Below are 25,770 nucleotides of genomic sequence, written 5' to 3'. Positions count from 1 at the left end.
GCTAACCAGCTTGCTCTAGAGTGACAGATACCATGCCCGCCTAGCATTTACATAGATGCCAGGGGTCTGAGCCGTGGTCCTTACACTTGCTACTCTTGCAAGCCATCTCTCCAGTCCCTCAGTAGTTTTTTATTAGCTTCATTTCTTTGCAATTGGACGTGACAAACTGGTAAGTACACTGAAAAGCAACGGAAAACATCCCAACAGAGACAGAATAGAAACTGACCGTCAAAAAGAGTATTAGGAGACATCTGAGATCCAGCAAGAGGGCCTAGCATCTGTAGACATCACCTCTAGCTCTGAGATTCTATCCTTCCCTCCTCAGACCTGGCCGAGCATCTTTCTGATGACACTGGCTTCCATTCACCCACTCCACCCCTCTTGCTCCCAAGGCCCACGCCTGACCCTCCTGAGACCCAGACACTAAAATAGCTGCAGTCAAGTCCCCTTTACCATCAAAGTAAGCCAGAGATAGCCAGATGGTATTACCCAATGCCTTTAATCCTTGCACTCAAGAGGTAAAGCAGAAGGATGTCTGTGAGTTCAAGGCCAGCCTGGTTTGCAGAGCAAGCTCCTGGACAGCCAGAGCTACACAGAGAAACCCTGCCTCAAAAAACAAAAAACAAACAAACAAACGTAGGTCATAAATATAAAGACCTATGGTGGTATCTGGCAAGCAGGAAGTGCTCCATACAGACAAACCATTGGCCTCCTTTTCCCTCCTGAAGAGCTGTGACTATACATGAATCTTCATGTCCTTCATCACCCATCACATTAGCTGGCAATCACTGAGTTGCTGGATAACAGATACCCATAGGTTCTCCCCACAGCTTTACCAGAGGGGTCAAGACTTTCAAAAGGTTGTATAAAAAATCATGATAGACTTGCTGGAATACAAATGTTATATTGTATATTACAAAAAATAGAGAGCTAGAATAACAAGCCAGGCATGCTGTTCTACCACCTGTGGATACTGTCCCAACGCAGCTCCACTGACCTGAGTGCTCTGTCCAAAGTGAGGCCTGAGAAGTCGAAGAAACTGAGGTACTCCCCAGCAACCAGCCTGCTGAACTCATTGCTGCCAAGAAAGTAGAATGGGGTGTCAGTTAGAGGCAGGCCCCAAGTCCCAAGACATCAGGTACTGAGGAAGTGGGCCCCAAGGTGCCCTTAACTCCCATCCAGATCTACCCAGACCCTGGGCTGCCTCCCCTCTGGACCCTCAGCTCAGAGAGATCAACCTTGGTCTGTGGCATCAGGAGATAATGTCTCGGCCAGCTCAGTAAGAGCCTGTTCAGGGAAGCAAGCAGGGTGGGGTGATGCAAGCATTTCCAGCAGAGATGACATAATGTAAATCAAGCCACCAATGGGAGGGCAACAGAGGTGACGGAGACCCCCACCCCCAGCCTCTGAGCACGGTAAGGATCAGGGCATGGCTGCAGAGTTTAAAGCTAACACAGAGAATGGGTCTAGAAAAGGGGAGCCAAGATGAGAACATTTAGGATTCTGAGGTCACCAGAAAGGAAATGACTGAGAAGGTGGTGTCAGAGCTCAGGATGAGAACAGGTGGCTGAATCCCTGTGAGGGGAACCTTGTAAGAGGCAACTTGGCATTTCGAGATCTTTGCCTTTGAGAGAACCAGGAGCAGGGAGTTTGGTGTGACAATGTGTACCTGTCACTTCAGCACTGTGAGGTAGAAGGATCAGGAGCATAAGACCAGCCTGTCTACATGAGACCCTGTCTCAAAAGTAAGTAAAAGTTTTAAATGTGTAGATGGGCTGTGGATGTAGCTCAGAGTGCTTGCCTACCATGCACAAAGTCCTGGATTTAATTCCCAGCATTGTAGTGTCCGGTGGAGTTCAAGATCATACTGAGCCAGAGGCCAGACTGGGTTGAAGCGATGACTCAGTGGGTTAGAGCGCTCACTGCTCTCCCAGAGGCTTGAGTTTGGTTCCCAGCACCCAGGTCAGGTATCTCACAACTGCCTGCAATCCAGCTACAGTGGCTCTCTGTCGCCCTCTTCTGGCTTCCTTGGGCATCTACACATACATGGTATACAATCGCACAACACACACACCCATACACAAAAATATAAATATTTTCTTCTAGTGTGCAGAGCCCAGGGCAGAGCTCTGAAAGCAGCCCCATTAAGGATCTAGACCAAGGAAAGAGCAAATGAAGAGGACCTTGTGACACCAGAGGGCAGGTCTGTGCCCTCCTGGAGGCCAAGGAAGAGCATGTTTCATGAAGCATAAAAACATGAAATGAAATGAAATGAAATGAAATGAAATGAAATGAAATGAAATGAAATGAAATGAAAGCCTCGAACCTTCCTTTCCATTGGTAGGATCATGGGAACTAGAAGGATATGTGACATAAACCGCATGCACACCCAAAATGTGGGGAATCCTTTGGGGAAAATGGCTGTTTCTTCTATATATGGCACTTTAAAAGAGAGGGGACATGAGAAGATGGTCTCGGAGTTAAAATGCTTGCCTTGAAAGCCTGGAGATCTGGGGTTTGATCCCTAGCACCTACATAAAAAGCCAGGCATGGTGGTGTAGACATGTAATCTCATCACTGAGGAGGCAGAGATGGGAGCTTCCCAGCAGCTTGCTGGCCAGTCAGCCGAGCTAGTCAGTGAACTCCAGATTCCGTGAGAGACCCTGATTCAAAACATATGGCAGCAGAGGAAGACGCGCAAGATCAACCTCAATCCTCCGCGTGTATATGCGTACATACATACAGAGATACATGCATGCACCACAGAGACTAGGAGGACCAGGAGGAGAGAAGGGAAGGAAATGGAAAAGAGAGAAATTGACTGTTAAATGGCACGTGTGAACCAGAGGGCCAGGAACATTGTGTGGATAGTATTCCAGACCTGATTCGAACACACATTTTCTTCTTTTTCTTCTTGTCTCATCTTCCTCCTCCTCTTCTCCTCCTCCTCCTTCCTCTTCCTCTTCTTTCTCCTCTTCATCTTCTTCCTCCTCTTCCTCCTCTTCATCCCCTTCTTCCTTCTCCTGCTTCTGCTTCAGATGAGGAGAAGGAGGAAGAGGAGGAGGAGGAGGAGGAGAAAGAGGAGGAGGAGGGTTGACCCCAGGGCCTCACACAAGTAAGACAAGTGGTGCTCTATGCTGAACTACAGTCAAGCCCTATTTTTATCTTATATATTTTTGAGTCTCACTGAGTTTCCCCGAGTGTTCTTGAACTCACTATAGCCCAGGCAAGCCTTGAGCTTATGACCCTCCTGCCTCAGGCTCCCAGTAGCTGGGATAGTATGCTTGCAACACCAGGCGTGACCAAATCAATGTTTTCTAGAGAAAGAGAAACACACCAAATGGGGGGAGATAATGAGGAATTTTTGTTAATATTGTTAAATGTTAAAATGGAACAACATAAAAATTCTTACCAGCTATAGATAGGTTAAAGCACTGTGGGTCAAATAATAATGTGTCTGACTACGCTTCCAACAGATGTGGAGAAAAGCTGAGGTATGATGGAAGAACATCAAAGCTGAGGTCTGGGTGTGATGAGGCACACCTGTAATGCCACCGTTTGGGAAGTTGAGGCAGGGGGATTTGGTGGCCAACTCTGGCTGCATAGTGATACCTCAAAACACTTTGAAGTTGAAGTTGCATAATGAGTGTATGAAAAGTTTGATGTTTATCTGCTCTGTGTGTGTGTGTGTTAGGTTCGTAATGAAAACTTGAAATAGAAACGAGTGGTTAGCATGTCTGTCAGTGCTGCTGAAGGAGGCGTGAGCAGAGACGTTTCTACAGGAGAAACAGAAAAGCAAGAACTCATCTAGAAGAACTAAGAAAAGAAAGGAAGGGTACAAAAGCGATCCAGGGCAGAAAACTTGGGAGCTCGAGATGAGATGAGGAGTTGGGAATTTCCTCCCCGCAGCCCTCCAAATTGGATGGGAGGGACGAGCTGCAGCAATTTCTGGAAGAGCCTGCAGAGGGCGCCATGGAAACATGACAAGAACCTATCCTCCCAAGGATGGAGGCTGTTCTCAGGTTCCACCTACCTGGAGATGTTCATAGAGGAGTCTATGAGTTGTGATTTTTAGGAAGGGCTCCTGAGAACCCACTCCACTACCCAAGGTACAAGGAAATGTCAGAGGGTGTCGGGAGGCCTCCTAAGACCTAAAGCCCCCATCTCAGCCTGACCCAGGTCTGAACTGTCTCCCTTAGCTTTGTGAGTGGCATGGGAAGCTAGCCAGCTCCACCCACCTCCAAGCCTTCCTGGGGTGGTGGAGTCCCTGTGAACACAAGGGCCAATTCGGGGCCACACTATGCTCACACAGACTCAGAACATGTCATCTTCATCTCTCACATACACACTCCAAGTCACCTATCCTTCCCAAGACTGCTACATGGGTAGTGTCCTTTGCATGCAGTCTAAAGGTTATGTCCTGTGCTTTCAGGTGTGGGGGTCCTTTCAGTTGGTCCCAATAGACAGACTTAATGAAGATAGACACTTTTTTTTCCTTCAGGGCCCAGACATTTACCAAATCCCTCACCGGTTCTTCTTTTCACCTAGCTCCACTGGGTAGAACTCTGGTTCCGTTGGGTTATTCCGTCCTCTCTACTGCCCTTCATAACACCATAACCACATCCCCCCATCCTGCTTCAGCCCTGAGGGGCCGCCTGTCACCACCCCCTCCCTGACAGCAACCACCTTCGCCCAAGTAGCCCAGAAAGGAAACAGATTTAGGGCGAGGTCAAGAATGAGGACAGTGACAGGAGGAGGTATCCTTGAAAGCCTAGTGGGAGCTCCTGGCACCAGCCACCCCTGAAAGAAGTTGCTGACACCCTTTTCCTGCTGAAGAAGGCATAGGATCTGCTTTGCCTGGAATAGACGCTGGGGAGACGCACTCACTTCTTGCCCAGCTGCCGAGCTACATCACAGCGCTGGAAACCTTCAAGATGGTAGAGCCGTCGGGCCAGCCTGCGAGCGGCTTCGCTGACCCCCTGGCACCCATTGGCCAGTGGATCTGTGCTGCCAGGCTCCAGCGCCTCGGAGCTGCTCAGCTCCGAGTCTGAGTCCGACAGGCCATCCTTAAGGCTGGTGTCACTGCAAATGAGAAGGAGGGAGTCAGACTCCCTGTGTCTGGGAGGGACCCTGTGTCTAGGAGGGACCCCAGGTCTCTGAAAATCCACTGTGGGGCCAGAGCAGAGAAACAGGCCTCACTGCAGCAGGGGAGCATCGAGCCAGGCAGCCTTGATTCTTCTGGCTCTCCATCCCCTACCCACTCATGGCTCCCCAGATCCCAGCCCAGCCCCTCCCCAACCCCACTCCCGCCTCACCTGGCAGAGTTCAGCAACTTGTCCGTGTCCTCATCGTCCTCATCGTCCCCTCCCGAGCCCCCAGGCCCATCTTCATGGAACCCATTGGGCACCGAGGTGAGAGACAGGTGGCTCAAGACATTCTCTGAGCGGCTGCTAGAGATGGACCGCCTCAAGGGACTGCCCAGTTCCCCATCACAACCACCAGTTGCCCCCAGATCCCCTTCAGGCCCCATGTCCCCATTGCCCAGCCCAGCCCCAGGCTCAGGGCTGTCTCGAGCCCTCTGCTGGATGAGAGGTGTAAGGGGGGCCTCGAAGCTGACACAGCTATCACTCTCATCAGTGAGACTCAGCACATCTAATGAGTCCAGGCTGCTATACTGGGTGCCCCGCAGTAGCTCCGACTCCAAAATCTTCTCAAAAGTGGCACTGAAGCCATCACGTACATCTGGTTCGCCAGGACAATCCAGCCTATAGAATGCAAGGGCATAGTCACCATCCTACTTAGCTATCCCAGACACTAAGGCTAGCTACCACACCACCAGTCTCTAGCTAGGAGCTGAACATGCATACACACACCCCATGAAAACTCATATACTCCTGCACATATGCTAATTAAGTGTATTGGCTGGACACATACAGATACACACACACACACACACGCCTCATACATACTCACATACCTCCTGTGCAAATTCCAGTATGCAAGTTAGGCATACAAACACACACATGTGCTTCCACAAAAGTTCACATACCCCTGTGCATATATACTGTAAAGGCAGGACACACACATGTACCCCCTATACATATTTACACCTTGCCCATTCAGGCAAGACAGGCCTACAGCTATACTCTCCAAGGCTTCTGCATATGTTCTTCCCACCCTCCCTGGTCTTTAGACATCCCCTGCCCATCCCCTCCTCCTTGTCCAATGGTACTCCAAGACCAGTCCTTCTACCTTCTTCTGAGGAACAGACTGTAACTCCACTGAGTAGGACCTACACAAAGTTCCTGATACAACTTATCAAACTCCCAGGAAAATTCCCTGGGAAAGGCAGGAATACAAAGCTTGCCCACCTGGGACAATGGGGAAAATGGAACAGATAACCCACCTGTCCCATCTAGATATTTGAGTGGACTCAAAGCTTTCATGTCAGCTGGTAGAGACAGACTACAGCCCCTCGTGGAGACTGCTCGCTGTGGTTTGTGGGGGTCAAGGGCTGGGAGTACAGCAAGCCTGGTTGCCTCTGAATTCCCCTGTAGGGCTCTGTTGTTAACACTTAGAAGCTGAAAATGAGGACAGGAAACCTCAGACTTCTAGAGAGGCTAAGGGGCTGGCCCTAGGGTGTAGTATCAAAGAGCTAGAAATATGTAAGCCCCTGTCCCAGGATACCCACTCACCCCAGCTGAGGGTCCTCAGCATCTGGACAGAGACTCCCAGGGACATCCTCCTCCTCTGCTGGTCCGCTTCTCCAGGTCTTGAATTCTATGGAATCTTCCAAAATGTTCCCATCTTGTCCCAAAGCCAGGCCATTGGTCAAAGAGAGGTTAAGGCCAGGCAGGGCCACATCTGGGCCTCTCACAGGCTCCATGGTGCCCTCTAAGGTTTTCTCACTGCCTGGACCACTGATGTGGCTGCTTGGGCCTTCGCTGGCCTCTGTTCCATTCTGGAGCCCAGGCTCCTCTTCGGGCTCCAGGCTGTGGTCCTGGGTAGCACTCCCTTCCTTGTGCAGCTCACATGGGAGCTTCTCTTCATCCATGTCGGTCGCTGTTTCCACCCGTCCCTGCCAGCCCCTAGGGCTGCTTGACAGAAGATGGAGAGAGAAAGACAGAGTCAGTCAGACAGGGCAAGAGTCAAAAAGCCTAACGCCCTATGAAACCAATACAGGGACAGCTTGTCAGGGGCAGGGGCATGGACATGATTATATCTTTAGTAACTTTCAGTTGGAGATCGGGTTCAGGTTGTGACACTCTCACTTCAGTGGCTAGGCCAGCCCCCAGCTGCTGTCCTCTGGCTCCTGGCTTGGCCCTTGTACCCTAGCCACTGCCTTCCTTATTCCTTCTTGGGTCTCTGTTCTACCCTTCAGAATCCACCAAAGTCCTTTGAGGAAGACCCGGATAGTGAGGAACTGGGCAAGTGTCCAGCAGCTCTTGAAGACCCCTCTGTATTCCCGCTAATAAAAGGAGACAAAACCCAGGCTGGTCTTGGCCAGCCATATGAATCTCCACACATTCTCAGCCCAGTCTGCACAATAGAGAGGAATCCGAATTTGTAACTAGCAGAGGAAATTGACCCAGGGGTTGCTTTTAAGGGGTCTCTAAGAGAGAAATCAAGGAAATTAACCTAAATGCAGCCTGATTCCAAGGATGCCAGAGACAGCCGTCAGCCACAGGGGCCCAGTGTGGGCCGCTGTCCAGGGTGCTGGGCGGGGGCGGTGCTGCACTGATTATGGCAATGTCATAAAGAAGAAGGGATCCGCCGGGCGCACGCCTTTAATCCCAGCACTTGGGAGGCAGAGGCAGGCGGATTTCTGAGTTCAAGGCCAGCCTGGTCTACAGAGTGAGTTCCAGGACAGCCAGGGCTACACAGAGAAACCCTGCCTCGGAAAACCAAAAAAAAGAAGAACCCTTCTCCATGGCAACCCTCCCAGGAGTTCACCCAGTCTTAAAGAAGAACGCAAGAAAGACCTCTGAGAAGCTCTCTGGGGAAACTGAAGCTGGAGAAGCCACACCGGGCTCTGCCCAAGTCATCCTGGCTAGGAAGGCAGTTCTTTTCTCTCTGCCCCAGCCCCTTGTAGTCTAGGCTACCCTCCCTAGTGACTTCAGGCAGAGACACAGGCTAGCCCTGCCCCTCAACACTCTGGAAAACTGCAGAGAGGCAGTGCCAAGGCTTTACCTCGGTTTCTGGTTTGTAACTTCCTTGCTCCACTATGTGAACCTAGGTGGCCCCCAGCAGCCTTCTTTCTTCCTGAGAGGTCTATCTGGGTTCAGGAGAGGCTGGAGGAGGAGGAGGAGGAGGAGGAGAAGGAGGGAGCCCAGCTTTCTGGGATCCAGCAGAACAAGCTGCAGAGTGGATATGAGGACATGAACCCCTGTACCTGCCAAGCATGCCCCAGGCCACCAACTCAGACACGCAGGAAACAGACATAAACTCCAGGAAGACTTTGCACCCATGTGATCCCAGAATGGAAAGTGGGTTCTGCTCTCGGGAGATTCCTGAGCCTTTAACTGGGGCTACCATACACCTGTTAAAATCATTTAACCCTATGTGTTCAAACACTGAGTAGAAGAGGGCTGGGAAGAGAGATCTGTAGCCCCAGCCCATCACTACTAACCAGAGTTTTGTTTATGTTTTGTTTTGTTTTGTTTTGTTTTGTTTTGTTTTTTGAGACAGGGTCTCTCTACATAGACTACCTAGAGTTCTAACAACCTCATTAAATTCAGATTACACACACACACACACACACACCACACACACACACACACAACACCACACCACACCACAAGACCCACAGATTTAAAACACCTTCAAGCTAAGCTCTAAGCTACCAGGCCCTGGTGCTAGGACAGCAGGAACCCTCGGGGATTAGAGCTGAGTAAGGAAATCTCTCTGGTCTGTCCTACATCTCTGCTGCTGCCATTGCTATTTCCATTGGTTTTCTCAGTGGCACACCCAGAAGAGACAGGAGGTCACCTCCTCAACTGAGACCCCAAGGGGAACCTAGAAAGGAAGAGAGGAAGTGGGGGGCTTGCAGCCTGCTGCCTGAATTCTGTCCACCAGCTATCTCACTAGCACAGGCCAGCAAGGCATTGACTCAGGACCACGGGGCTTGAGCCCCTATCCTGCCAGGATTTCTCCATCTCCTGTGCCCAGGCACAGAAGTGAAGCCTGGCAGGGTGGTTCTGCCTGATCTCCCTGAAGCTATGTAAGTATATCAGTGACTCTATCTGCAGGCCAAAGCTAAGACTATTGACAAATCAAGGGTTTCTTGGATGACCCTTCTGGTATTCTGTAACTTCTAGAAACTGGTTCAGGCTATCCCAGACCTACCTGCCCTGCCATGTCCCCTTAAGCTTCAAGCAGGACTGAGTTTCTGCCAATATCGGCCCAGGCCAGTGTCCTCAGTTCCCGGGGCTAGATGGACAAGGAGCAGCATTGAGCTCTACTCTAGGCAAGGGGCCCAGAGCCCTTGCCTGGGCTGAGGGCCAATAGAGTCCAGAGTAGTTGAGCCTTGGGAAGGATGCACAAAGGGGATGTTTCAAGGCAAAAGGTGTGAAGCAGTGTTCCAGGTCCTCACCCATATGGCTCTCCATATGATGTGACCAGGAACTCACTCTCACCTCTCTGCCCTGTGTGAAGCCATCTGTGGAATAAAGTATTCCTTCTGCTTCTCTCGCCCAACGCTAAGAGTAACGCTAAGGTCATGGGTGCTGAGGGGATGGCTGTCCTCAGAACAGCAACCTCCCCAGGGTAAGCATCAGCTGAACTCTAGCCCAGAGGAGACTAAGGAGCACACCGGGAAAGGCTTTGTCTGAAATCCCAGTGCATGGTCAGGGGCAGTCTCCATCTGCAGCTGGAAAGACTAAAGGTGCAGGCTGAAGCCTCCCATGCAATCAAGTCCCCCAAACCTCAACCAAAGGAGTCAGCCCAAGCAGTGGCTCTTGCTGCCTCCAGCCTTGCTAGCCATTGCCGAGAGGAGCTGGGCCACTGAGCATCTGTCTCAAAGAGACAAATGACAGGCTGGCAGCACTCACAATCCCCTGTGGCCGGCCTCAGCCTGATCCAAGCCCCTTTCCAGGAGCCTCTCACTACCCACAGCCCTTGGGATGTCCTTGGGCTCTCAGCGGCCTCCATTCGGTACCAGCTGAGATGGGCACAATGACAGCAGAAATCCCTAGGCCAGGGGTGACTGGTGAGTCACACACTTTCTGGGTGTCAACTGCTCCTCAGATAACCCTGCCCCCTTCCCCTTTTCCCCCATGGCAGCCAGAGGGTACCGCAGGGACAAACCACAGTTGTGTCTCCCTCCTTCCTAATCCTCCAGCAATTCCCATCTCCCTTAAATGGGAACTCAGTCTCCCCAGCATGGCCTAAAAAGGCCCTGCCTGAGCTCAGTCTACTCTTTCCTCCCAGCCACACTGGCCTCTTTCTGCTCCCCAAGCTCATTCCCACCTCGGGGCCTTTGCACCAGCTGTACCCTTGGCCTAGAATGCTGCTTCCCTGGATCATTCTGTGATTGCCTTTTCTTCCATTCAAGGTTGAACCCCGAAGCAGCCTCCCTATCCTCAATAGAGAAAGGCCCTGACTCTGGCCACACACCCCTGAGCTTTTAAAGCACCAAGGAAAATGGAAACACTTCTGTTTTAATTAATTAATGTTGGGGTATGTGTGTGAGCTTTCCTCGTACGTGTGCACATATGTGCGGTTTATTTGCATGCATGCATGCATGCATGCATGGAGGTCTGAGGTCAACATGGGGTGTCTTCTCAATTCCTCTCCATCATATTTTTCGAGATGGGGTCTCTCATGGAACTTCCCAGCTCAGGAGCTGCAGGGACATATCATTGCTCCCAGCTTTTTATGTCAGTTCTGGGGGTCCAAGTGGAGTCCTCAGCCTTGACCATCAAGCATTTCACTGACAGCCATTATGAAATTTCCCAAACCCCCTGTTTATTTCCTGACCACGCTCCCTGACACTAGGATATGATTCCAGTGAGGGCAGGGACCTATCATGGACACAAGTATCCAGAGCCTGTGCTATGCCCAGCATATAGGAATGCTAAATTATAAATATCTGTTGGCTGAGTAGTTTGGATTGTTGCCGTCCCTATTTTTGGCAGAGGCTAGGCAATATTGAGGAACATGCTCGGAGCAAGGCTACTGCAGGGATGGACACATTGATGACCCTTTCCATGCTGTGTTAGCAGACAGGGGCTGTGGGAACACCAGGCCAGGGCCAGGGGTGGTTCCTGCAGGCAAGCTCCAGGCTGGCTTACTGTAAGAACCTGTGTGTTTACTGTGCATAGCAGACATGTGTGGGCTCATACACATGTGCACACACACTCAGGACCATACAACCACACAGAGGGAAGGAGACAGTTCTTCTGGTGTCAAGGGGGAGTGAGAAGCCTTCAAACCTGAGGGCAACATTAAGGGCAGACGGGCCTACATTGCTAGACACCCACAGTAGAAATCCTTCCACCTATGGAGAATCTGTGGACGGGAAGAGAGACAACCCAGAACTTCAGACTGGGTTGATAATGGAGAAGACAGGCATCTTCACCAACCATAGTTACACAGTGGCATCAGAGGGCTTGATGGAGGGTGTATTTGCATTGGGCAGAACCAGGATGGGTGCCAAGAACTGCCCAGGGCAGGCAGAACCTAAGCCTCTGAGGTACTGAACCCAGAGCAGGAATGCAGAAAGCTCTGAGAAGGTTGGTGTAGAGGCGTTGAGACCATCGTTGTCCCAGGGGTCAGAGCTGGGAACTGCCACACTCCGTGTTTGCCTCCAGTGTTCTGGGGAGCCTCACCTCCCCACCTACATCACATTCAGATCATGCCCAGCTGAAGGTCTTGCTCAACACCTGATGGAGGTTGCGAGCCCACCCCAGATGAATTCTTATATATGCAAAACATTCAGATGTTGTTTGGGAGGCTCACAGGCCACTAAAGCCCACACACGGACCACCCACAGGTTCCCCTAGAAGCCACCTACTACCCATGCTGTAAGGGGCAGCATCGATTCCCATGGGGCCCTGGAAATGCTGGGTCTAAGCCAGCTTGGGCCCCAACCTATCTAGTCTCCAAGGACTTTCCAATTCAGACACCTGCCCACAGAGCTCCACTAGGATTCCCTAGCAATGAGAGAGGGAATGTTCTTGCTTATACACCTGTTATCTGCCCCTGGGACCCACCTGCCTCCCAGTGACCCCACCGCCCTTCTCCCCACAAGTCCTCCTGCACTAATGAGCTCTCTAGATCATACCATTGTTAGCACAAGGCTGGGTTCACACACACGCGGCACACACACGTGGCAAACATGACAATCAGTGTGAAAGGCTGGCTGGCATGTAGCAAATTCTGGGAACGGGCCCTGGCCAGCTATACCCTCCCCCTTCACTGGCCCAGATCCGAGCACTTCCAGAGCTCCACAGGACTCTACGATGCGCCTGACAGCATGGGCAGTTGGCACCTGTGAGGGGACTTCTTGCTGGTGGTGTCCCAAGACCACACATCTCATTCCCCACAAGGCCCAAAGGACTAGCTCCAGATTGGTTAAGTATATTAATACCCCACCCCACCCCCAGAGCAGGAGGAACCCAGGGCAATATGGGGAGCACGGCTACCCAAGAGTCTGGGAAGCATCCCCACTCCCCACCAGCTGTGTGACCTCAGGAAGGTCGTTCACTTTCCTAAGCCTCAGGACCATCCACAAAATGAGACTTTCACAGCACCTACTTCACAGGGTAATAAAGGAAATGGAGTGTGCACTGTATTCAGGAAAACATCGTGTTTACTTCCTTCCAGAACCTTCCCAGGTCTACAGGAGAACTAGCTGATGGCTCATGCCCTGAGAGAGGTGCTCAGAAGAGCAGCACAGAGCATACAGTCCATTTAGCCTTGGAGACCGTTGTCCTTGGCAACTGTCAGAGCAGGTTCCAAGACAGGGGCTTCAGAGGCCCAGTGTAAGGGAGGAGACAGAGACCAGCTCCTGTGGGATCAGTGGGTCAAACAGAGATGGAACCCCTACCCTTAAGCCCACATTTAAGTCACACAAACACTCCCCCCTGAGCTGGTCTCCTAACTACCTCTGTCTCAAGACACATGAGACACACACGGTGTTAAGTAAGAGCCAAAAATCTGAGTCCTGTGTGCCTGTTCCTTTCAGGTAGTGATGGCTTGTTAACAAGCCTGGCTGTTCTGCCTGCTAGGAGGCCAGCCTCCTGTGGGCTGTGGACATCCAGGAGGCCTCTTCATAACCCGAGGGATGAGTGCCCATTTGCATCCATCTGCATGTGTCCCCTGGGACTTTCAGGGCCACTCCACAAAGGTCATTCCTTGAAACCTCTTAGCTTTCTTCTCTCCCACTGCCCCAAGACAACTAGCACCCTCATTTGCTTACCATTTGCATATTTCAGCATGCTTCTTTGGAGAAGCCTCAATAGTAATGAAATCCACAGTGTCTGCCTTCAAATCCCAAATCACGTGGAACACGGAACTTGACCTCCAGCTGACCTCCCTATAGGGTAAGACTGTAACTATCTAGAATCACAAAGAACTGGGCTGTCCAGGTTCTGGCAGTCCTTGAACCCCTGACCACTGCTCCACCTCCCTCCAACTTCAGAAGGTTACCTGGGACTCACCCTGCTTCTAGATGGCACATCTGACCCATAGCCTGTGTGCTGTGTCAGACCCTGGAAGTTACAGGGGACTGAGTGGGTGCAGGTCCAGCTCTGTGCTGCAGGGTACATGGAGGAAGCCGGGCCATTTGGGGAACACAGTGTCTGGGCATCTCCCTTGGTCTCCTTCAATAGCCAAGAAGGTGAACCTTTCTACTCACTGCAGACTCACTCATGTTCCTCAGTGGCACCAAGGGAACCTCTCTCCTTCCAATCTCCTTCCCTGTGGCTTTCCCACCTTCCCAAGACCCTCACTACCTAATGCCTCTTAAGCCTCCCTGCCAGTCCTCCACCCTCCTTCCACTTCCCTGGCCTGTCCTGGCTCTGTTTAGCTTGGATCAGACAAAGGTTTGTGACCTCCAGATCGCAAACAGCACAATGCCGCAGAAAGAAGTTATCCGTGGCTAAGCGAGGACTTATACCTCTTCTCGCCTCCCTGACCCACAGAGAGGACACCTTGACTTGGTAAATCCTTGTGCCTCAATGGGAGAAAAGCAAGGAAGTCAAGACTCTGAGCAGCCAGAAGGATGGAAACGCCATCCCTGATGGGGAGGGATTGGTGGGTCAGGTCTGGGAGGAAGATGGGTGCTTCATGTTGGAGAAGGGGCATCTGGAAGACATGGAAACTGAAGTGTGGAGCAAGCACCTGAAGCTTGCAGGGGAAGGTGAGGCTGGGTCTGTGAGAACACCATGGACGTGGGGCCAGCAAGGCACAGGCGGCACTACAGCTGCAGTACTAGGGGATATCAGTGTAAAGTCCTGGCCAGGCAGCTGTGCAGGGGCTGAGTCCAGGAGGGCTCACGTTGGAAGGGGGAAGAAGGAAGCCAGCATCCAAAGTAGAGGAGCGACATACAAAATAGGAAGCGAACAGGAGAATGCATGACCTAGAAGGCAAGCAAGAATCCCAAGGAAGGAGATAGAATGTGGGGTGTTGCAGGCAAGGATGAGACGCTGTCTCTGCTGTACCAATGTGGAGGTCACTGGTGACCTTGAGAGAGGCAATCAAGGAGCACGGAGGAGAGCTCACAACCAACTAAAATCAGAGACATTGTGAGGAGAGGGTGTGGAGCCTGGAGAGCCTTTGCTAGAAAGAGAAGTGACCTGGAGGCGCTGGCTGGAGACAGCACAAGAACAGCCTTTCCAGGAGAGGCAACAGCAAGGCAGTCCCTGATGAAGTGACCTGACAAACGGAGGAACTACGGTGCAGGGGGCTCAGGGGGACCTGCTGAACAGTATCTTCAAGCAGGAGACAAGTCATAAGATCTGACACACAGGCCAAGAGTCCTTAGGCAGCACAGGAAGACCTGGCCCTGGCCCACCCTGGCAGGAGGAGGGCAGGGCAGAGGTGCAGGACAGGAGGATGGGTAAGCTTGATCCATGCACCTGAGGAAGCTGAGACCTCTGTTTTCCCAAGGGATTTCAGCTGAAGAGGATGTGGGCAAGCAGGGCCCAAATGGGTTTAATAGGTGTGTGTGTGTGTGTGTGTGTGTGGTGTGTGTGTGTGTGTGTGTGTGTGTGTGTGTGTGTGTGTGTCAACTTGACATAAGCTAGAATCATCAGAGAGGAAGGAGCCTCAATTGAGAAAATGTCCCCTTAAAATCCAGCTGTAAGGCATTTTCTTAATTAATGATTAATGGGGAAGGGCCCAGCACATTGTAGGTGGTACCATCCCTGGGTTTATGGTCCTGGGTTCTATTAAGAAAGCAGGCTGAGCAAGCCATAAGGAACAAGCCAGTAAGCAGCACTCCTCCGTGGTATCTGTATATCAGCCTCCAGGTTCCAGCCCTGCTTGCATTTCTGCCCTGATTTCCTTCAATGATAAACAGCAATATAGAAGTGTAAGCCAAATAAACCCTTTCCTCTCCAACTTGCTTTTTGCTCATGGTGTTTCATCACAGCAATAGAAACCCAAACTAAGACCCTGGGCAAAGGCCAAAGAAGAAGTGTCAAGCAGAAGAGGAGACAGTGGTTCTGGGCCACGGCATGAGTGTGAGACAGGCCCATTCAGACGCAGGCCCATCTGAATGTGTGGGTTGGAGTTACCGTGAGCTGTACCACCAGACTGTGGTTTCCCTTGGACCAGAGGAAAGCAAGCGCTTGGTTTCACCAGGAAGCACTTTAATGGAGTCTAACAAAGTGGAATAGGGGAAGAATTGGATTCTGGGAACAAGAGGGGCCTCCTGACTCTTGCAGGGGCAACTGCCTACAAGCTGGCCCCTCACCTGTTCAGTACTCCAACTGGTGCCTGGAAGCTCACCACCCAACCCTGCTCCAGGTTGCCCTCACCACAAAAGAAGCTTCAGAAAGGGGTAGCACGTGAGAAGCAGTGTCCTCTCATCCACAGTTGACAATCCAAAGGTCCCTCAGACCTCAGTCAGTCTCTGCTGGGTGCCCTCTCTCCACCAACACCCTTCCCAAGCCACAGGCAACAGCTCCCTGTTCATCCTCTGCTTCTAGCTGGACACTGAGGCTGTCCATCCATCCGGGCTCTTAGTACATCCCTTTCCCCAGACCCCTGCAGCTTCAGGCCAACACACAACCCATGAGAAGCACGGCGCCAGGCACGCTACAGTGTCCAGGTGTCTTGTGCTGAAGCACATCACAGCCTCCTAAATGAGCATCCATCCATCCAACACAATACCCAGCAGATCCTGTTCCTCCTCAGACAATCTTCTCGTGAACAGCCACATGACTCACCTCTGTAAGATCTCTCAGGGAATCCCCATACCCTTGGGAAAGAGGTGTGTTCTGGGTCTCTCTCTCTCTCTCTCTCTCTCTCCTTCTTGCTCCATTTTCTTGCCACACTCCTCATACCCCTCATTCCTTTCTCAGGCCTCCCTTCTCCCCACAACAGCAGCGTCTGCCTCCACCCAGAGGCAGTAAACGCTGAGAGCAGTGGTCTCTGCTGGTTGTCCTCTCTCCAGCTTCTAGTCTGATACAGGTTTGATCTTTTTTGATAGTCTTTGATGCTGCAGGGATGCTCACTTCGATGAAGTTCTAGATGTAGCAAGAGCAATTAAAGAATTGAAGCAAATGGACCCTCAGCCAAGTGGCCTCACAATAACACATCTATTTACAGTGTGCCCTCCATGTGACACTGCACAGGACGCCACCTACAGGATCTGTCCAAAAATGTTAGCATGAGTCTGATCAGGAGCAAGAGAGAAGACAAATCCAGAACATAAGAGATTCTGCACAACTCCAAAATTGATAAAGCCATAAAACAGTAAAAGAAGAAAAAAACTTTTTAAAAGTCAGGTTATTTAGCTGAGCCTGGTGGAGCATGCTTGCAATCCCAATACTTAGAATGTGGCATCAAAGAGCAGGCACTCAGGAGGCAGAGGCTGGTAGATCTCTGTACGTTCAAGCGATCTGGTCTGGTCTGTGGCCTGGTCTACTAACTGAGTTCCTGGATAGCCACAGCCACAGTTGTTCCACAGAGAAACCCTGTCTAGAAGAGAGAGAGAGAGAGAGAGAGAGAGAGAGAGAGAGAGAGAGAGAGAGGAGAAGATCAGGAGTCCAAGGTCATCCTCGGTGCTACACAACAAGTTTGAGGTCAACCGGGGCTGCATAAGACCCTGTCTTAAAATGGAAGGGAAAGAAAATGAGATTAATCCAGAACTAAAATATAACTAATGTACTACATGATAACGAAATATAGTGTATGTTCCTTGATTAAAAAAAAAAAAAAGATTTGTAGTCAGGTGTGGCAGATGCAGACCAATCTCTGTGAGTTTAAAGCCACCCTGCTCTACATAGCAAGATCCAGAACAGCCAGGGCTATAGAAAGAGACCCCATCTCAAAACCAAACCAAACCAAACCAAATATCCATAACAAATACTTGCAAAAGTTGTTACTAGAACCACTAGAAAAACATGGATGCAGGCTAAATATAAGACCAAACTGAATCATCGCTAAATTCCTCAGGTGTGACAATAGTTGCAGAGGAAAAAGATATCCTTGACTCGGGGAATATGTGCTGATATAGTTTGAGGTGATGTGTTACAAAGCCTGCAGCTTTCAAAAGAGGGAGCGAAGGGGAGGAGCAAGCGTGGCTAGATGTTAGCCCTGGCAAATCTGGGTCTCTGGGTGAACAGGGTGTGGGTGGACCAGATGGAATGAGGCAGAAGGAAAGTGATGCAGGAAAAGCCCCAAAGAGCATCTCTGTGATCTGGTTCCTGAGCAGGAGGCAAGGAAGAGGATGCTTGTAGCAGCCCGCACTCTTAAAATGAGCTAGACCATGGCCTTGCCGTGGCCTGGATTCCAGTCACCCAAACATGCAGGCACAGCTCACGAGGACTTGCCACCCACAGTGGACATGACTCCACTGTGAGCCAAGCTCAGTGAAGAACAGGGCTCTCAGGACATAGCCAGACCCCAAAGAGACCAGCAGGCCATATCGCAGCCAGGGCAGAACCTCCCCATCTTGGCAAAGCTGTGGCAAGGAGCCAGGTGTAGCCCTAGAACCCTCTCCACCCCCAAACATCCCTTGAGGGTGACAGTCTGAGTATATCCTCCCGTATAAGGAGCCAGGCTAAATATGGAACCCCAGACACAAGATGCTTCTCAAAACAGATTTTCCTGGAAAAGACCATCTGGCAGAGGAGGTCTAGAGCATCGTCTGCTAAGAGAGGCGGCTTCGGTCTCTGCAGGCTGTCCGGAAGGAAAGTGCCTTTACCTTACCTCCCCAGGAGACCCCAGTGTAACACTTGAGTATCCTCCAAGGTCACTCCTGTGCAGAGAGGCAAGTGTTCAGGCCCACCTCTGTCCTAAGCTGGAGTTGCAGAAGAGAACAGGAGGTGTCTGGGTGCATACAGCTGGGGACACAGGTCTGAGCCATATAATGTTTCACCTGGATGTATGTCCTACCTACCTCCACAAGGGACTTAGAGCAGACAATTGTTCCCTGGACCATGGGCCTCTCCATTGGAATGGGGGCAATAGTGATGTCTTCCTCCCAAAGCTCGGAGGTGTTGGGGTACCCACACAGCGGCTGTGCTCCATCAATGGAAGCAAGCCATTGTGGCATCCCCAGGTCCCGTCTCTCAATCTTGGGGAGAGTAGAAAATCATTCCAGCTGGCTTTTCTCTCTCCCTTGAGAAATGACCCTAGATCTGCTTAGGATATGCATCCTCACCCAGGTAATGAACAGACAGGGCAAGTCCTCACACAGGAAGGAGACCTCTTAGGCTGGCACAGGGCACTTCAGAAGTCCAGGGATAAAATCACCTGGGCACTAAGACCTCAGTCCTGCAGGAGACACCAGTGGAAGAGGCCTTCCAGGAACTCTGTCATCCCTCAGCCTTCTCACCCCAGTGCGTGGGAACCTCCTGAGTGTTCTGGCCATGCCTGTAGGCCTCCTGTTTCCACCAGGACCAAACATTGTAGGAGCCCCACTAAAACCCACTGCCTGGCACCATGCAGCAGGAGAAAGGGCTTGGAGGGAACAATTCTTTCCTCCAGATTCCTGAACGGACAAGAAGAATGGCTGGCCCATTGTCTTGATTCACAGATCCCGGGCCACAGAACTTCTAGCTTCCTTGGGAGGGCAGCATCTGGCTGGGAGTGGGGGAGGGCTTGGAGGTTATCCCATTTTCCTTGCCTACTATCCTTCAAGATGAGTGTTATTCATAAAGTAGGTTTCTTCTGACTCTAGAGGAGACCTAGGAAAATCCGAATATTACCCCAGGCCCACTCTCCTACACCAGCCAACCCAGAGCAGCCTGCCTAGTCTCAGTCACCTCAGCCAGACTTGTCCTGAGCTGCCAGGACTCTTGTGCCCTCTTGCACCACAAGAATTGTATCTGCCCCCAGATCTCTGTCTGGGCCCAGCAAGATGAACCTAAGACAAAGGGGTGGGCATCGGGCAGTGGGCCCAAGGTCTTGTGTAGAAACAATGCCCTGGATCTTATTTCAGAGAGTCCCAGGTCCTCCAGGGACAAGAGTCTAAGAGAGAGCCAGCTGGATAGGGTGGTCCCCACATCTGGATTCCCTGCCCCACCCAGCCCAGCACCCGGTTCCAAGGACCCCCTCCAATCAAGGCTGCTTCTGTGAGGCCTGGCCTTGCCTACTGCCTGCCACGCCCCCATTAGAACCCCTGCTCTTGCAGAGACAAGAGAGAGGCCTGGGCCCCAGGCCTGCCTGTCAAAGTTGGGAAACTGGAAAGAGAAATAAATCCTCAAAGATGTTCCGTTGTGGAGGTAGCTCTGGCAGGCCCCAGCACACAACACCCCAACCACAGACCACCAAACTGACACTAGTACCCCATACACACTGACACTGATTATACAAAAGGGGGAGGGGACTGGGAGGCAGAGCCCAGGAGACAATTGGGCCGGCAGCCCCGTCCTCCCTTCAAGCCGGTCTGGGGCTCTTGGCGGCGCCCCCACTCCCTGGCCCAGTCCTGACCATCTTGGGCTTCCTCTCTCTGCCCCATCTCCATGACAACCGCATCCTTTGGATGCTCCAGCCACCACGGAATTGATCTCGAAATGTAGCTTTGTTAGCAGACCCTAGCGGGCAAAAAGGGCGGAGGGCGGCTCCCGCCACCCAGCCTGTGTTCCTCTCCCAACCCTGAACACCCTCCCAGTGTCTAGCTGGCCTCCTGAGAAGAGGGGCGGGGTCCGTGAGCATGCAGGCCTTGGGGGACACAGTTGGCCGGCGGCCCTACTCACCGCTCGTGTCCCAGCCGCTGGGTCCCCTCTCACGGTGGGGCCATGCGGAGGCCACCCCTGGACCCGCGGTCCCGTGCCGCCGCCTGTTGGAGCTCCCCGCGTTCGCTTCTGTCCCCTCAGGTGTTGGAGCCTCGGCTGTGGGGAGGCTGGGCAGAGAAGGAGGGGACGGACTGCAGGAGGAGGGAACAGAGCAGAGAAGGAGGGAGGGAGGAGCGGGAAGGACGAGAAGGGCGGGAGGGGGGCGGGGGAGAGACTGCCGGCGCGCCCGCAGCCTGGAGGGGACCGTGGCCACCAGGAGGGCCCACCCGCGGCGCCTGGGCACAAGCGCCCGACCTTGTGCGGGGCGCCCACCCACCAGAACACGGCCACCGGCTTCAGCATAAGCTGGACCCTTTAAGAAAGTGGGGGAGGGGAGTTCCACGAGGTTCCGCCCCCCTCCTAGCCCGGCCCTGCCTCTGTCCTCGAACCCCTGGCAGATCCAACCACTGTCCCTCCGGAGAGCCCAACGTCCCAACTCTTCCAGTCCCCGACGAACCAGGCCATTCTCCAGGTGAAGGAGGGACGGGGCTTGCCCCCACCCCAGAATCCCCATTCCCATCCTGGGAGATCTCACCCTGGAGTTTTGAGGGCAAAGTACAGAGTCACAGAGGAAGTCAGGCACCCAGAGATACAGACAGACTTGGAGTGACAAGGGGAGTTGAGGACAGAGCTGGAAGGGGTAAAAGAGAGGAGACAAAAGAGAGGCCCTGCTGCAGATGGTGAGGATCCGGGCCACCCTAGGCACTTAACAGTGAGGACAGTCTGGGATACAGAAACCATCTCTCCAAGCACCTGCCTTTGCCCCCTCCTCCAGCTGACCATGACCTTGCAGGCCGCCCCGCTCCCCTCTCCACGCCCCCCCCTCACGTTTCCCCTCGGCCCCCCTCCCCTCCTACTTCAGCTTCCTGGAAGAAGTTTGACGAACTCTACCTGGACTCCACACTAAAGGACTTCTTGGCTGTAAATCTATAGAGATCCTACTTCTCAGAGAGACACTACAGGGTTCCAGTCTCTGGAGTCTGAGGACACCAGGATGAGAGAAGGAGGGAAGGGCTAGAAGGCCCAGTCTGCGGAAAGCAGAAGATCAGGTGCTACCACAGAACCTCTGTGCACCTCCCTCCCTCTACCTCAGCTTCTAGGTTCCAAACCAAAACCCTGCAAGTGTTCTACCCTGTGCCTGCTGTGGTTGGGAGCTCTATCAACTCTCAAATCTATGTTTTTAAATGCCACTTCTACCATGAAGTCACCCCTGGTATCTATGTATGTATGTATATATGTAAGTATGTATGTATGTATGTATGTATGTATGTATGTATCTCTTTGTCTGTCTGCCTCTCCCTCCTTTCTCTCTCTCCCTCCCCCTCTCTTTCTCTCCTTCTCACTTTCTCCCTTTCACTCCCCACTCCTACACACACACACACACACACACACACACACACACAGATTCTTACAGGGACAAAGAGAGAATTTGCAAACCCTTGAGAGGTGCCTGACTCACTCCAGTGTCCTCCTAAGATCTGAATGGTTCCCCCCCCCCATCATGCTGGACCTGAGGTTTCATCAGCCACCATGACACTTCTACTACAGACTGTCACAATCACCTCTAATGCTTCGTGTGTGTCTTATTTGACTCAAAATGACCCCAAATGCCCCAAGAGCAGACCTCATTTGCAGCAGGTTTCAGAAGCTAGGTGGGCAGTTGAGACAGTCTTTCACCAACCACCAGCCCACAGACACTGCCCTCTGCATGCAGGAACCTCAGACCTTCCTGAGGAGCAGTGAGAAAGACACCATGACTGTCCTGTAGGTGAAGAGGGTGCCCATGGCTGGGGCTCAGGAGGAAGCGGAGGTTCCAGCCATTCCTTACGGTTCACGATGCCGGGTCTCAGCTGGACCACCTTTCTAGGCTCTGGCTTTATCTGCCCCATGCAGATGCTAGCAGACCTTGACTTGTGAGGCTGGGTGGGGACAGAAGGAGCTGAAGAACTGTGTGCTTGTGTGCCCTCAATGGGCCATGGCTAATCCACTGGTAAGGATGGCTTCCTGGGACTGGAGGTGTAGCTCAGTGGATAGAGTGCTTGCCTAGCATCCCAGCATGCATGGGGCCTTCATAGAAGTGACTCTTTACTTTCGTCTCCCATGGTCTGAGACCTGTGAGATGAGATTTGCCTTGCTCACAAGTATCCACAGCTCCTATACACAGAGCAAGCAGGGAAGAATGGCCCAGAGGGAGGGACACATGCTGTCTAATACAGGCATAGCTAGCTAGCATCTACCCTGAGTCTGCTACTTTTGTCCTTTGAGGGGTGACAGAACAGTGCCCTACACAACAGCCCAATGCACCAAGCTTCCCCATCCTCCAGCACAAAATGAGAGGCAGAATTTTGGACCCCTCTTCCTCTCCACCCACCTTACCTGAGGATAAGGTGCCTCAGGAGTCAGGGGAGGCCTTGACACTCTTCCCTCTTCCAGAGGAAGAATGAGGCCTGGGTGGGGAAGGCTGTGCTCCTGAGGATTCTCCAGGCAATCCCAGAGTGTTCTGTGAGTGCTGCTGGGAGCACCCTTCCTGTGGCTCAGCCTTCTCCAGCCCCATGCGTGCCGATAAGGACTCCAGTTGGCCTGCCCAGACTCCTCTTTGGACAGTCCCCAGCCTCATGAACTCACCTTGCTTCCAGGGCTTGCTCCCTGCCTGGCCAGTCTCCTTTCATCCCACCCCCCACCCCCAGTTCCTGCCAGCTCTGCAGCCACTGCCCCCACCCCTCTCCAGATGACATGGAGCACCACGAAAGCTGTCCCTGACAGAAGTCTCCAACTCCTCTCTCTTGAAAAGCACTCTGAGTCACTGTCTCTTTGCGGTGATCAAATTCCTGACAAGGGCAGTTTGGGGAAGGAAGGGTTGGGATTTGGGCTCACAGCCTTGGGAAAGAGCTGGCAGGAGCTTGAGTCTGCTGGTTGCCCTGCAACAGTCAGTACTGTCACTATAGTACTACAGAGGCCATGTAGTAGGCCTGGCTACATGGCTCCACCCACCCGAATCACACAACGGTGCTGGCAGCTGACTGTAGCCTGAGCGTAGTGGCAATGCTAAGCCCATATCCAATGTATACACGTCTTTACTGTCTGTAGTGTTTGGCACAGTCCTCAGTCCTTGGGCTCCGTGCTTTCCTTCCGGGACTTCCTTAGCCATGCCTCCTGGTCCCTCAGTTTTCCCTGACTCAGAGCTTGGCCTTTCCCATTCTCTGGTCTCTGGGGTACTGTCAAAGAATAATGCAGTGAGTGATATCACATGACCCAAAGGTCAGACCTAGATACCAGTACTGGCTGAGGTTCCTGCCTTAGGTCAGCCCAGTGGAGTCCCCAGCCCTCCTCCTCCTGCTCTTATCCACCCAGGCAAACTCAGGAAGCCAACCCTGTCTTCTTTTCCACTACAACCAATCCCCAGATAAAGCCTGAGATGTCTACCTGTGTCCCGAGTTGGCCGCTTCTGGTCAGTCCCACTGCCACCACACTAGCCCAGCCACCCCCTCTCTTCCCTGATGGTGGCCTCATAAATGGTCGTGTCCCACACCCCCAGTATTCAAGCACAGCAGCAACAGGGGAGCTATGAAATGGACAGGCCCCACACTCTCTTGCTCAAGTCCATTCATTGTCTCTCTGACTTGGTCCCACCAGCACACCATCTCCAAATGGCCACCAGAGTCCTCCACCGTCTCTCTCCCAGCCCCTCTCTGACCCTCTTCTTCCCCAGCAACATGAGGATCATCATGCATCCTCTCTTGGGCCAGGCACATCTGACCTCAGAGCCCTTGTCTGGGATGTGTCTCCTTCCTAAAATGCTCCTCCCCCAGACACCTGCACAGCCCCTCAGCTCTCCTTCCAGCTGACCACTCCCATCTGTCACCTCCACCTCCCACCCCCTGTCTTCTTTCCCTCCACAATACATGAGCCCATACTCCAGTCACTTACTCACTCTGGTCGCCTGTCTCTCCCCAGCACCACCTCCTAGACCATAGGCTCCCAGAGAGTTTGAATTGTGTTTTCTCACTTCTATATCCCGAGAGCTGGGCTGGCGCCTGATACCACAGGCACTCAGATGATGAACCCATCAGCAGGTAAAGAATGAAGCTGTGAATATTTAAAGGAGCCTTCAAACAAAAACAAAACACAGGTATGAGATGAGCCCTGATCTTTGGGTGGGAGCTACTTCATCAGCTGTAGGGAAGGCCTCTCAGGAGATTTCCCCAGACCTGGGAGGCACGCGTCCAGGCTCCAGTGGCTTCCCAATCACAGCTTGTGCCTCCATATTGTTTAGACAGCTGCTCCTTGGTTAGGTCCCATCTCTCTTTTCTGAGTCCCCAGGCCCGCCATGAGCCAAGAAAGCAAACAATAGGAACTAAACAGTGCTGAATCAATGAACGAATACAAAGCCAAGGACTGGTCCCTGCATAGGCCAGGGACTCCCCAGGACCAGAGGGAAGTCTTGTGTCAGGGCCTAGCTAGGGAGATACAGAGACTGGGGAGAGTCCTTAGAACCTCATTGTGTTGTCTGGAAATAGGACCTAAAACCTGTGTGGGGGAGAGGAAAGCCCCTTCCCACGGGACAGCCCCTGTCTGGGAGGACCAGCAAGTGAGAGGTGGGAAAGCAAAATGGAGCATCGGGGAAGGGAGGCTGCAAAGGATCCAGGTTTGCCCCTCCCCTCCCTTGGCAAATGTGCTGCCAGCCAGGAGCCAGGACAGTGGACAAAGGCCTACAGGGGAGGGCCAGGGACTTGTAGTGCCTAGAGCCAGCAGGCCGCGGGCCCAGGGCACAGCGGTGCATGGCCCAGAATTCCATCTGAGGGCCTTTGTGGGCCTCTGGGAGCCTGTCCAGGGGAATGCAGGGACTGGAGATGGTGGGTTGGGCTGGGAACCCCCTGCTTCTTGGGGACCATCCAGGCCTGAGTAATAAGGGGTTCAAGGAGCACCCCATCTGGCCTACCCGGCCCCAGAGCTGCTGGGACTCCAGCGACCAGCAGGTGCCATTCACTCTTGACTTCATGGAAAGAGCCCTCGGCTGAGCCAGGCAGCTTCCGGCTTGAGGCTGAACCTCCTCTTCCCCCTACCCCCACCCCACCACCCAGTGCTCCCAAGAAGAGATTAGGACAAGCTTTTCTCAAAAGCAGAGGGACACCTGACAAGTTGGATCTTGCCCAGGCTGGCTTGGTCCAGACTGCAGGTTCCCAGGAGAGGCAAGTGGGAGCTGGAGGGAGTGGGCCAGGAGCGGATGGCTTCCAGACGCCCTCTGCTGGTAGCACCTTGAATTACAGTGTATCACGTCACCGGGCCAGCATTTACTGAGGCTCCACGCGAAAGGGCAGGC

General features: G+C 52.6%; 1 protein-coding gene across 2 annotated transcripts in view; it reads right to left on the bottom strand.

Annotated features, from left to right (window-relative positions):
- Positions 1-20,757, bottom strand: part of Psd2 (pleckstrin and Sec7 domain containing 2) — a 49,198-nt gene extending 28,441 nt beyond the window's left edge. Inside the window, exons 1-5 of one of the 2 annotated variants that reach the window (XM_021150357.1) lie at positions 20,373-20,757; positions 6,696-7,094; positions 5,316-5,765; positions 4,888-5,082; positions 998-1,078 (exon numbers count right to left, since the gene is read on the bottom strand). In XM_021150357.1, coding sequence (XP_021006016.1) covers positions 998-1,078; positions 4,888-5,082; positions 5,316-5,765; positions 6,696-7,054 — 1,085 coding nt within the window. In that variant the 5' untranslated portion in view covers positions 7,055-7,094; positions 20,373-20,757. Of the gene's footprint in view, positions 1-997; positions 1,079-4,887; positions 5,083-5,315; positions 5,766-6,695; positions 7,098-20,372 lie in introns of both variants that reach the window. The other variant, XM_029472161.1, reaches the window with a different exon arrangement.
- Between the last annotated feature and the right edge of the window lie 5,013 nt (positions 20,758-25,770).

This window comes from Mus caroli, chromosome 18 (genome assembly GCF_900094665.2).
Source record: "Mus caroli chromosome 18, CAROLI_EIJ_v1.1, whole genome shotgun sequence".
NCBI lineage: Eukaryota > Metazoa > Chordata > Mammalia > Rodentia > Muridae > Mus > Mus caroli.
This window is presented reverse-complemented; position numbering and strand designations above follow the sequence as displayed.